Here is a 13,480-nt window from a genome sequence, read left to right as displayed (position 1 = left end):
CCACTAGAGGAGGGCATAGGTTTATGGTGAGAGGAGAAAGATTTAAAAGGGACCTAGTGGGCAGAGTGTGGTGCGTGTATGGAATGAACCGCCGCAGGAAGAGGTAGAGGCTGGTACAATTGCAGCATTAAAAGGCATCTGGGTACATGAATAGAAAGGGTTTAGAGGGATTATGGATTCAAATGCTGGCAAATGGGACTAGATTGCGTTGGGATAGCTGGTCGGCATGGACGAGTTGGACCGAAGGGTCTGTTTCTATGCTGTATATCTCTATGACTCTATGAGGAATCTGGGCAGAGCAGATAGGAAGAAACTGTTATCAAGAACCAGAGGGCATGGTTTTTAAAAATTTTGCGAAAGAAACAAATCCGTGCTGAGAAAAACCTCTTGCATTTAGTGAGCAGGGTCTGAGTGCACTGCCTGGAAATGTGGTGGACGCAGGTTCAACTGAGGTTTTCCAGAGAGTATTGGATGGTTATTTGCAGGGTCACGGGGAATAGGCAAAAGTTTGGCATTAAATCAAAATGCTCAGTGAGCCAGTTCAAACATCATGGACCAACGGGCCTCCTTTTCCAGGGGCACAGTTCCCAGATTTTCTCCAGGTACAGCACTGCAAACCCAGCACTGTCAGGGATCAGGTTGTGTTGCATTTCTGACATTTTCCCATTTCAAGTCAGGTGGTTTAGGCCACTGAAAATTCAGGTCAAGTTGAGGTCAAAGATGACTCAGAATGTGGGATAGAATGGGACGTGGTGCGTACAAGCCAGCAACTGGAGCTGCATCACATTAATGCAGCACCTCACTGAATCGTCCTGGTATTTTTTTAAAAGCAAACTGGACAAACAAAATTGATGCATGCAGGATTATATAAAAAAAAACTTCCCATTCCACCAGTTTTTGGGTAGCTGGATTTGAGATACTCTTTCTTTAAAACAATCCATACATATTACAGATATATTTCACTATATATGTATAGAGGTTACACCATCAGGATAGCTTCTATACTCTCTACTCTATATAACTAGCTATATATTGAGAGAGAGAGAGAGAGAGAGAGAGATAAGTGGGTATTATACGTTAACTTTCTAAAGAATTACTTAACTTTTCTAGATTTCCATTATGTCACACCTATTTTATGCCACATTTTATTAAGCTTAAGAATGTGGAAGTACTGTTTCGACTTTTGTTTCAGAAACATTAACATGAGTTATTTAACCCTCCTGTCATTGTTATACAGGTCCACCACCACATTTCATCTGGTTACATCAAAACAATGTCCCCTATCCAGGACAATTAATGTCGTGTAAATTGATCTCAACATATTTTGACTGTTACTTGCATTGTTATAGGTTCCCAAAATAAACAGACAGGTATGAAACTCGGCTGTGACTTACTATAATCAGCCTCAGTATCTAATGGATTACATAAACATCAACAATGGGTTTTTCTGCTGGTCACAGTCCCATAGCTCTTACTGCCCTACGTGAATACAGTGAAAGACCAGTCCACTCACTCACCAACTCTTCTCGAAAGGGATGCAATTAGGTTTCATGTTGCTGTTTCTGAATAATTCAGCACAAGTCTCCATTTTCATTTATTTTCCCAACTCCCTTTTGGAAGTTGCTATTGACCCTCCTTCCACTAGTACCGCCCAGATCTCAACTCACTGACTGGCTAAGGAAATGTTTCAATCTATGTTTTCTGCCATTGGACCACTGACTCTATCAAAGCATATGTTAAGCCCTTCCATCGGTGATCAGTCAACACAGCAATGTATGATGCGATAAATCATCTGAGCAGAGAACTGTCAGGAACAGCAAAAGATCATTGCTATCTATGACTCCTCATTGTGTGAAGTTTTTGTAACTATGCCAAGAGTGAGGATTTCCTCCCATAAGTTGGACAATTCCTTTATCATTTCCCTATAACTTAAATTCTTGATAATTAGTATCACCTTGCTCGCTTTCTTACCTTCTCAAAGGCATTAATCTGGCTGGGAGCTGAACAAGTGCAACATTGAGAGGTAACCTTGCATTTGAAACAAGGATGTGCAAGCCCTAATCAAATGACTAACTCCATGACTCTGGCTATTTTACATCCTTCGATTGTTGATTAGTTAATACACTGTAAATCACGATCCGGAGTGTTGTTGTGAGTAACGTGTGTGTGTGTATGGGGGGTCCAAATAGGGGCTGGAATAGGAATCTTACTGTTTCAGTTACTTGGGTCCGTGATGGAACAAACTGACAGGTCCATCAGGTTCACAGGAATTGAGGTAAGCGGTGCCCATCAGAGAGCATTCAGCTCTCTTGGCCTTCATCTGCTGCTGGGTGTATCACTAGCTGTGCATTAGAGGCCAGCCTCCTTGTATGACGTCAAACAGCACAAGGAGAGTGAGGACTGCAGATCAGGCCTAAGGCCCTCTCCAGCTCCTCGGATGCTGCCTGACCTGCTGTGTTTTTCAAGGGCCACACTGTCAAACAACACAATCCAAGCTAATTCCAGGAGGAGATAAGGCTATGTCAGTTTCCATACATGGGGTTCCATTAAAATATTTAATATAACCATAAAACCATAAAACTTAGGAATGGAAATAAGGCCATTTGGCCCATCGAGTTCACTCCGCCATTTAATCATGGCTGATGGGCATTTCAACTCCACTTACCAGCATTCTCCCCGTAGTCCTTAATTCCTTGTGACATCAAGAATTTATCAATCTCTGCTTTGAAGACATTTAGCGTCCCGGCCTCCACTGCACTCTGCGGCAATGAATTCCACAGGCCCACCACTCTCTGGCTGAAGAAATGTCTCCGCATTTCTGTTCTGAATTGACCCCCTCTAATTCTAAGGCTGTGCCCATGGATCCTAGTCTCCTCGCCTAACGGAAACAATTTCTTAGCGTCCACCCTTTCCAAGCCATGTATTATCTTGTAAGTTTCTATTAGATCTCCCCTTAACCTTCTAAACTCCAATGAGTACAATCCCAGGATCCTCAGCCGTTCCTCGTATGTTAGACCTACCATTCCAGGGATCATCCGTGTGAATCTCCGCTGGACACGCTCTAGTGCCAGTATGTCCCTCCTGAGGTGTGGGGCCCAAAACTGGACACAGTACTCCAAATGGGGCCTAACCAGAACTTTATTAAGTCTCAGTAGCACAACGGTGCTTTTATATTCCAACCCTCTTGAGATAAATGACAACATTGCATTCGCTTTCTTAATCACGGATTCAACCTGCATGCTTACCTTTAGAGAATCCTCGACTAGCACTCCCAGATCCCTTTGTACTTTGGCTTTATGAATTTTCTCACCGTTTAGAAAGTAGTCCATACTTGTATTCTTTTTTCCAAAGTGCAAGACCTCGCATTTGCTCACATGGAACTTCATCAGCCATTTCCTGGACCACTCTCCCAAACTGTCTAGATCCTTCTGCAGCCTCCCCACTTCCTCAGTACTACCTGCCTGTCCACCTAATTTCGTATCATCAGCAAACTTCGCTAGAATGCCCCCAGTGCCTTCATTCAGATCATTAATATATAACGTGAACTGCTGCAGCCCCAACACTGAACCCTGCGGGACACCGCTTGTCACCAGCTGCCATTCTGCAAAAGAACCTTTTATCCCAACTCTCTGCCTTCTGTCAGACAGCCAACCCTCAATCCATGCCAGTAGCTCACCTTGAACACCATGGGCCCTCACCTTACTCAGCAGTCTCCTGTGTGGCACCTTATTAAAGGCCTTTTGGAAGTCTAGATTGACCACATCCACTGGGTTTCCCTGGTCTAACCTACTTGTCACCTCTTCAAAGAATTCTAACAGGTTTGTCAGGCACGACCTCCCCTTACTAAATCCATGTTGACTTGTTCTAATCCGACTCTGCTCTTCCAAGAATTTAGAAACCTCATCCTTAATAATGGATTCTAGAATTTTACCAACAACCGAGGTTAGGCTAATTGGCCTATAATTTTCCATCTTTTGTCTTGATCCTTTCTTGAACAAGGGGGTTACAACAGCGATCTTCCAATCATCCGGGACTTATCCTGACTCCAGTGACTTTTGAAAGATCTCAACCAATGCCTCCGCTATTTCCTCAGCCTCCTCTCTCAGAACTCTAGGATGTAGCCCAACGAGGCCAGGAGATTTGTCAATTTTAAGACCTTTTAGCTTTTCCAGCACTATCTCTTTTGTAATGGTAACCACACTCAACTCAGCCCCCTGACTCCCTTTAATTGTTGGGATATTACTCATGTCTTCCACTGTGAAGACTGACGCAAAGTACTTGTTAAGTTCTCCTATTTCCTTATCTCCCATCACTAGGCTTCTAGCATCAGTTTGAAGTGGCCCAATGTCTACTTTTGCCTGTCGTTTGTTTCTTATGTATTGAAAGAAACTTTTACTATCATTTCTAATATTACTGGCTAGCCTACCTTCATATTTGATCCTCTGCTTCCTTATTTCTCTCTTTGTTATCCTCTGTTTGTTTTTGCAGTCTTCCAATCTTCTGATTTCCCACTGCTCTTGGCCACTTCATAGGATCTCTTTTTTTTTGATACAATTCCTGATTCCTTTGTCAGCCATGGCTGTCTAATCCCTCCCCGGATAATTGTACTGTGTCCTCAATTATACCCACAAACTCCTGCCATTTTTGCTTTATTGTCTTCCCCGCTAGGCTCTGCTTCCAGTCGATTTTCGTCAGTTCCTCTCTCATAATTATCTTTATTTAACTGTAACACCATTACATCCGATTTTGCCTTCTCTCTTTCAAACTGCAGACTGAACTCTACCATATTATGATCGCTGCTTCCTAAGTGTTCCCTTACTTTAAGATCTTTTATAAAGTCTGGTTCATTACATAGCACTAAGTCCAAAATAGCCTGCTCCCTTGCGGGCTCCATGACAAGCTGTTCCAAAAAGCCTTCCTGTAAGTATTCCAAGAATTCCCTTTCGTTGGATCCACTGGCAACATTATTTATCCAGTCCACCTGCATATTGAAGTCCCCCATGATCACCGTGACCTTGCCTTTCTGACATGCCTTTTCTATTGCCCGGTACATGATGCGCCCCTGGTCCTGACCACTGTTAGGAGGTCTGTACATAACTCCTATTATGGTATTTTAGCCTTTGTGGTTCCTCAATTCCACCCACACAGACTCTACATCATCCGACCCTATGTCATTCAGTGCCACAGATTTAATTTTGTTCTTAACTAACAAGGCCACCCCGCCCCCCTGCCCACCTCCCTGTCTTTTTGATAAGTTACAAATCGTTGGATGTTTAACTGCCAGTCCTGAACCCCCTGCAACCATGTCTCTGTGATGTCTACCACATCATAATCATTCACGATGATCTGTGCCGTTAGTTCATCTACTTTGTTACCTGAATGCTCATAGCATTCGTAAAGTGCCTTAATGCTAACATTCTTATCATTAGCGATATTGGAAGTCATAAGATGTCCTAAGTTATCCTTCCTTTTTGTTGCATTCCTAATCTGCCTCAAGATTAAACCCACCTGCATACATGCTATCCTGCTGCTTATCTTTCCATTTAACTCCATACTCCCTGTCGCTTTCACTTTCCCTTCCCCCCAACTCAGAAGTTTAAAGTCCTACTGACCACCCTATTTATCCTCTTCGCTAGAACATTGGCACCAGATCGGTTCAGGTGGAGACCGTCCCAACGGTACAGATCCCTCCGGTTCCAAAACTGCTGCCAATGCCCCGTGAAATGGAATCCCTCTTTCCTACACCAATCCCTTAGCCACGTGTTTACTTCCCTAATTTTCTTATCCCTCTGCCAATTGGCACATGGCTCAGGCAGTAATCCAGAGATTATGACCCTTGAGGACCTGTACTTCAATTTCCTTCCTAGTGCTTGATACTCCCCAAACAGGCAAAGCTAGGATGGAGGACCTATGTTGTTAGTCCCAAGCTGGTCAGAGATGTCCCGCACCCTGGCACCGGGCAGGCAACACATCATGCGAGACTCCCGATCCAGCTTGCATAGGATACTATCTGTCCCCCTAAATTATAGAATCCGCTATAACAACTACTTGTCTTTTTGCTCCCCCCTCTTGAATGGCTTTCTGCACCATGGCAGCATTGTCAGCTGGCTCATCCTGTCCAGAGTCCCTTTCCTTATCCGTACAGGGAGCAAGAATCTCATACCTGTTGGACAAGGTCAAGGGCTGAGGCTCCTGCACTCCTGAACTCAAGTTCCCCCTGCCTGCCTCACTTACAGTCACACCCTGATGTCCCTGATCACTAACTGAATGTGAATTACTTAATCTCCCAGGTGTGACTGCCTCCTGAAACAAAGCGTCCAGGTAACTCTCCCCCTCCCGGATGTGCCGCAGTGTTTGAAGCTCAGATTCCAGATCATCCACTGGTACGAACAGAAGTTACAGAAACTCCAACTACACCAGGGTTTATGTTCCCATGAACCTCACCCCCACCCCCCCCCATACTTCATCTAAACACTGTCAGCATCTCGTTCTATTCCTTTAATCCAAATGTTAACTTAACTTCCTTTAAATGTCGCTTAATTAGCTTTAATACTCACCTCACCCAAATTTCAGTCTGCAGAGCGACGTTTTCCCTAATTTCCTCGCAGAGGTGCATGTGTTTTGATGTCAGGTGAAGATTTCATAGAATCCCTACACTGTGGAAGTAGGCCTTCAGCCCAACAAGTCCACATCGACCCTTCAAAGAGTTCCCCACCCAGACCCACTCCGCTACATTAATCCTGATTAATGCACCTAAGCAACCTCTTCAACGAGGGACTGACAGCCTGCAAACTGAAACAGACTTGGCACAACCGATTTATAATGCAAATACTTTATTATCAATGAGTGACTCATTTTGTTGTTTTACGGGTAAGTTAGCTTTTTGTCTGGGTACTAAAAGTACGGCAGCACTATACACCAAAACTAGGCTTTGTCCCCATTTTTGCTGTATAATTTAATCTGATGTTGAATGAGTATATATAAACCAAAGTGCATTTTCCTGTTGTGTTCTGTATTCATACACATTGCACCATACATAAATAATTACAATGTAAAAATGACTCCATATTTACAAGTACAATATATATTTCATATAATATATAAAACTTTATATTAAATCTAGGTAGATGATATTTGGAATAGTCTTGTTTTTTTTTTCTGATATAGGATTTCATTCCTGGAGGGTGACTGTTATCTGCTGCTATTCAGCATTATTTCCAGCCAACATGGGCAAGACGTGATGAACTGTCTCGAATAGCAAGGTCCCCAACCTTTCGCAAAGCTGATACGAACACTGTTAGGGTCATATGGCCCGTCTGCATAATCTGTATCTGTGGCTTGCTGCAGCAGGTAAGACTTCTCATAGTCAAAAACCTTTATGGAGTATCCTGGCATCACCTTCCGAACAATCAAAGTCCGAGAATTGGGAATGTCCAGAGTCGGGGAATTGACGAAGATTGGATGCTCACTTCGATTGTACGCCCACACTCCATCCGGCTCTCTGCTCAGTAAGATCCCATAGCCAATTTTGCTTCGAGTCCTTTTGACGGTCTCGCTCCTGTTGTGCAGGGCTAACTGTCCGAGGCAGAAGCCGTTCCCATGAGGTAGGTCGTAGAAGATACTGACAGACTGTTCATAAACAGTGTACAGGCGGCCAACTCTGGTCCGATGTTCCCAGTACGCCACGATACACCAATGGCACTGCTTCATTGTGTCGGGTGACAGGCTGGCATCTGCAAGGGTGAAGACAAACCAAACATTAGGGCGATCTAAACTCATTTCACCAACACCCCATGCAAGGCTTAACATCAACAAAGTACCCTGCTACATTACTTCTCAAGGAAGCAGCCACCCTTTCTACATTAGCCTACAGCCCTCCCACACACAGACACAACTCAAGTACTCTTAAATGACTTTCAGGTTGATGGGTAGATGGGCATCATTTCAATTGAATGGAAAGAAATGTCCCAACAGTCCAATAAAAATTCTGACTGTACAAACTCAGCTTACATTATTAATGTACTGGTGCATATGGGACAGCTGACCACAACAGTTAGAGGTGAAAGCATGGCTGGAGGCTGGTTCAATTGAGACATTCAAGAAGGTTGAAATATCCATGAGGGTTGAAATATCCTAGCCTCCGGAGAACACCAGCAGATTAGCAAGAGGAAAAGAAGCTCTTTTGATGGGGCACTGCAGACACAAAGGGCTGAATGGCCTTCTACTGCATTGTATTATATCTATGATAGCAGAGAAATTGGTGTCTTATGCAACATTAAAGTGTGTTTAAGATCAATGTTCCCAAAGGCCACTAGGATCCACATCCACATTTAACAAACCTGCTCACACCACTATTGTCTCCTTGATGATGGTTGTGGTTATGGAATAAAGTGAACAGAAAAACTACCAACTTACTGTAGATCAGGGACTATAATGTCACCTAAGACACAGTGGACAGATGTTCCGTCTCTGATGCTGTGATTAATGATTTCACTGCAGAGACCTGAATACTGAAATCTGGGCTTACATCCCAGCACACCACTGAGGGAGTGCAGCATGGTCAGATGTGCCATTTTTGCAGATGAGATGTTAAACTAAGGTCCTGATTATTATGAAGTGATGGAAAAGATCCTGTGTCAAAATTTCAAAGGAGGGCAGATGAGTTCTTTCATGTAGGAGCAGATTACTGCAGATACTGGAAGCTGTACTGAAAACCAAAAATTGCTGGAGGTCACAGCGGGTCAGGCAGCAGCCACAGAGAGCAAGAAAGCTAACATTTTGTGTCTAGATGACTCTTCACCAGAACGGACATGAAATGTGGAGGGGACAGCGTTTATGCAATATTGGGGAGGGGATGAAGTTGCTGGGGGAGACAGGGTTTTGATAGAGCAGATCCTATCATGTATCCTGCCCAAAATTTATCCCTCAAATCAACGCTACTAAAAACATATTATTTGGGGACGACCACACTGCTGTTTCTGGCAGATGAGCTACAAAGGCACCTATATATTTAATGCTACTGAACTGGATGGAAAGTGCCTTGGGATATCCTGAAAAGGTGTTATATAAACATAAGCCTTTCTTCTCCTTTAGTTCATTGTAACATGCGGTTGGAGCTGTGGAATAATATTAAAGAATACCGGAAAATACTTTGTTTCTCTCATGTCTGTCAGTCTGGTTTGAAATAATATTGGAGTCTCTGACACTTGTCACAGTCACCAATTATTAAACTAAAACACTCATTTCTCATCAACTTTCTGTTGACACGATTTTTGGTCTCAATTTTATGCCAACATTTGAACTGCCCAGATAAACATTTAGCATCAAAATCCCCAAAATGGAAATATTTGTCTGTAAAGTTGCAGGTTGTACCCACAGGGTAATGCCTGGGAGCAAAATTCTCACAATCATCTTTTACAATCATCACTGGACTCAGGCAATCTACTCATTTCATCCAAATGCTCTTTGTAATTCTAAATTTGCATCTCAGTTGAATAATACTTTGCCATTGTCATATTTAGTGAAATTGCTGACCCCAAAGAACCAACCCTGTAACAACATAACTGCCAACGGTTGTAGATTTTGGGGCTCTCAAACGATTCATGAAATAAGCTATCAACAAATGATTTATATCGTTTAAAATATTGTCGACTGTCCTGTCTAACACTTGGTACAGTTGAATGAACTCTCAGTCTAGGTGGATATCAGGAGAGTTTATTCTGCCCAAGAAAAACATGCACATTAAAGGTTAAACATGGGAACCCAGATGCTGGTTTGATCAAATGTGCTGCTATGTTCAATTTTTACTGACTTGCATTTATACCCTGTCCCCAAATTCCATTAAGGAGGCTTGCTGTCTCCATCTTAAGTCCATTGTAGCAGTTTTGGTACATTAAATGTCTTGCTATGCTATTTCAGGAGGTAGGTCAACATTAATCAAATTGCTAAGGGGGAGCGGGTGGTCAATGTAGCCCAGTCTAGATAAAACAGCTGGAATTTTATGATATGGACATCATTACCAAATCCTAGGTTTCCGTTACAGATTTATTTAATGCCTTGCATTTAAATGCTGCTGTTGTGGTGGGATCTGAACTCTTGTTTATTTAGACCAAACGTCTCAATGACTAGTCTGATAATAAAACCATGTTGTCACCCTGTATAAACTACTGCAGCCTTGAGACTGACTGGGCCTTGCCCCCTGGCTCAGTGGTCAGGGCTGAGAGACACAACTCAACAGTAACTTTGCCTGGGAAATCTTGGCACATGGGAACAAGCTAGCTCTCAACACCAGCAAAACCAAGGAACTCATTATTGACTTATGACGGGATGTTACTCATACACCCCTACACATTAACAGCACAGAGGTGGAACAAGTGGAGAGTGTCAAGCTCCTGGGAATGGTCATCAAGCTTTCTTGGACTCTTCATATGGATGCACTGGTTACAAATGCCCTTGCCAACTTTTATAGGTGCGCCATCGAGAGTATTCTGTCTGGATGTATTACTACCTGGTATGGCAGCTGTACCATTCAAGATCGGAGATGGATACAGAGAGTGGTGAACTCGGCCCAGACAATCACAAAGTCCAACCTCCCATCTATAGATTCCATCTACCAGGCCCGCTGCTAGCATTTTCAAAGATCCATCCAGGGAGATTTAAACAATCCTTGGATGAGCACATGGATGATGATGATGGGATAGTATAGGGGGCACAAAACAAAGAATAGTTCACAGGTCGGCGCAACATCGAGGGCCAAAGGGCCTGTTCTGCACTGTATTATTCTATGTTCTATCCCACCCTGGCAATGTTTTTCTACAACCTCTACCATCGGGGAGAAGGTACAGAAGCCTGAACACACGCACCAGGTGGTTTCACAACAGTTTCTACCCTACAGTTGTTAGAATACCGAATGGACTCTCAAACTCTTAACATTCGCCTGTACCTGGGTTTTGTTTTTGCTGCTGTTTACCTATTATTTACTTACCTATGCTACTTAACTCTGTGATCTGCTTGTATTGCTCGCAAGGCAAAGCTTTTCACTGTACCTCGATACACGTGACAATAAATTCAATTCAATCCAATTCAATGACTGGGCTCCTTCCCGGGTATCCACAGTGTGCCCTCTGATTGCAGTGGAGGACAGTTCACCATCTCAATGGTAGGATTCACCCACCTGCCTGATGTCAGTTTACATCACGTAAATCCCTAATCAACCTAACCCATTGCATCAAACTTCACTATAGACAAGCAAGTGTTCAGAATTTTCTCCAACATTTCTTACGCAGTCTCAAAGTTTGCACAATGTTCCTGCAGATATACACGAGTTTGTCATTTATCTCAATTATGTACCAAGTAATTCACAGCTTTCTCTATGTAGTTGTAGAACCAGGGACAGGTCTCGCTGAAGGCAATTAAACTGATCTGTTAACAATACATTCCAGTACATCCCATGTTAAAGTTTGTCAGTTAAGTCTGGCTTTTCCTGTATTGCTTTTACTTATCAGGCCTCATGACAACACTGGAGTCATTCCTGCTTATTAATATTATTCTTGTTAATTGTCAGTGAATCCAGAACTTCTGACCATTTGTTGCATAAAATGTACCGCAACGATAGTTAAACACATGCCAGAACACAAGCTTTCCAACTGCAATCTCTTCCACACAATATCGTTATCACTATTTAGACCCGTTCAGACTCACCAAGGAGAGGGAGGTTTGAAGTATGGAATACTATAGATCAGGATAAGAACATAAGAACGAGGAGCAGTGGGCCATTCGGCCCTTCGACCCTGCTCCGCCACTCAATAAGATTGCGGCTGATCTTTTCGCGGACTCAGCTCCACTTTATTTTGCAAAATAAAAGTCTACCTTAGCTTTAAGAGCGATCACTGAAGTAACGTCAACTACTTCCCTGGGCAAGGAATTCCATTAACAACCTTCTGGGTGAAGAAGTTCCTTCTCAGTTTAGTTCGAAACCTGCTCCCTCTAATCTTGAGGCCATGGCCTCTTGTCCTAGCTTCACCTGCCAGTGGAAACATGCTCTCTATTTCTATTTTATTGATTCCATTCATAATGTTTCTATAAGATCCTCCCTCATTCTTCTGAATTCCAATGAATATAATCTCAATCTACTCAGCCTCTCCTCATAAACTAACCCCCTCAACTCCAGCATCAACCTAGGGAACCTCCTCTGCACCCCTTCCAGTGCCAGTACATCCTTTCTTTTGACATGAGGCCATTCAGCCCACTATGCCGCAGCAGAAGCAGTGAATATACATGATTTCCCCATGTCAGCCACACTCCGTTGTAGTCAAGCACACCCAGGCATGTACATGTTTTTTATTCATTCACAGGATAAGGGCTTCTCTGGCCAGAGCAGCATTTATTGCCCATCCCTAATGGCCCAGAGGACAGCTAAATGTCTGGAGTCACATGTAGGCCAGACCAGGTAAGGATGACAGTTCCCTTCCCTAAAGGGCATCAGGGAATCAGGTGGGCTTTTCCCCAACAGTTGGCAATGGATTCATTGTCATCATTAAATTCTTTATTCCAGATATTTATCGAATTCAAATTCCTCCACCTGCCATGGCACGATTCAAACCCAGGTTCCCAGAATGTTAGCTGGGTGCCTAGATTAACAATTCAGTGATAATACCGCTAGGCCATTGCCTCCACATCATGAAGTAGATGTTATCAGTTCCCTTTACACTGTCTCAAAGACTCATTGGGTGGGTACTGGAAGAACTAGAAACCGAAGAGCACTCCCTTTACAACAACATTTAAATACTGCATCCTCCACTTCCCCAGACGGAGGATTCGTTAGTCAGGATAGAGTGTGTTATGGAAATGGAGCAAAAGGATGGAATTCGGAATCACGATCATCATGACTTCAATGAACAGCCCAATCTTACTTCTGAATGTCAACTTTCCATTGCCTGAAACATCAATTTGTTACCAAATGTGAATTGGTGAAGACTGGGTTAACAAGAACATGTGACTCATCTCTTCCAATCAGTTCAGGATATTATCTGATGTAAAGAACTGGAATGAACTGGAGGGTCAGGTTTTCGATTTGGAGAGTGACAAATTCAAAACAAAACTGCAAATCCTGAGGGTTCCCTCGCAAAGACAGAAAATCTTCCACTGGCATTTAAAGATGAGATTTTGTAATTTCAGACACAACCCAATCATTAACTTTACAATTCAAGTTATTACCAGGTCCCAGAAGAAGAAAAAGGACAAGAGTTAGGTTCCTGAGAACTGTTCCAGAGTTGGGAAATGTCAGTGAAGGTGATAAACTGGAGAAGCTGGGACTGTTTTCGTTGGAGAAGGGAAAGCCAGCAGGAGATTTGATAATCGCTTTACAACCATGAGGGCCCTGCACAGCTTCGATATGGAGAAACTGTTCCCACTTGTTATAAAGATCTGGAATGGGAACAGCATAGATTTAAAATGATTCACAAAGGCAGCAAATGAGATA

At 43.0% G+C, this 13,480-nt stretch overlaps 1 protein-coding gene across 2 annotated transcripts in view; it reads right to left on the bottom strand.

Moving 5' to 3' along the window:
- Positions 1-6,816: 6,816 nt before the first annotated feature.
- smad6b (SMAD family member 6b) overlaps positions 6,817-13,480 on the bottom strand; it is a 60,299-nt gene continuing 53,635 nt past the window's right edge. For both annotated transcript variants that reach the window (XM_060853125.1, XM_060853124.1), the window contains one exon: positions 6,817-7,733. In XM_060853125.1, coding sequence (XP_060709108.1) covers positions 7,192-7,733 — 542 coding nt within the window. In that variant the 3' untranslated portion in view covers positions 6,817-7,191. The remainder of the gene's footprint in view (positions 7,734-13,480) is intronic.

This window comes from Hemiscyllium ocellatum, chromosome 39 (assembly GCF_020745735.1).
Source record: "Hemiscyllium ocellatum isolate sHemOce1 chromosome 39, sHemOce1.pat.X.cur, whole genome shotgun sequence".
NCBI classification, from domain to species: Eukaryota; Metazoa; Chordata; class Chondrichthyes; order Orectolobiformes; family Hemiscylliidae; genus Hemiscyllium; species Hemiscyllium ocellatum.
The sequence above is the reverse complement of the archived record's forward strand: the minus strand, read 5'-3'. Positions and strand labels throughout refer to the sequence as shown.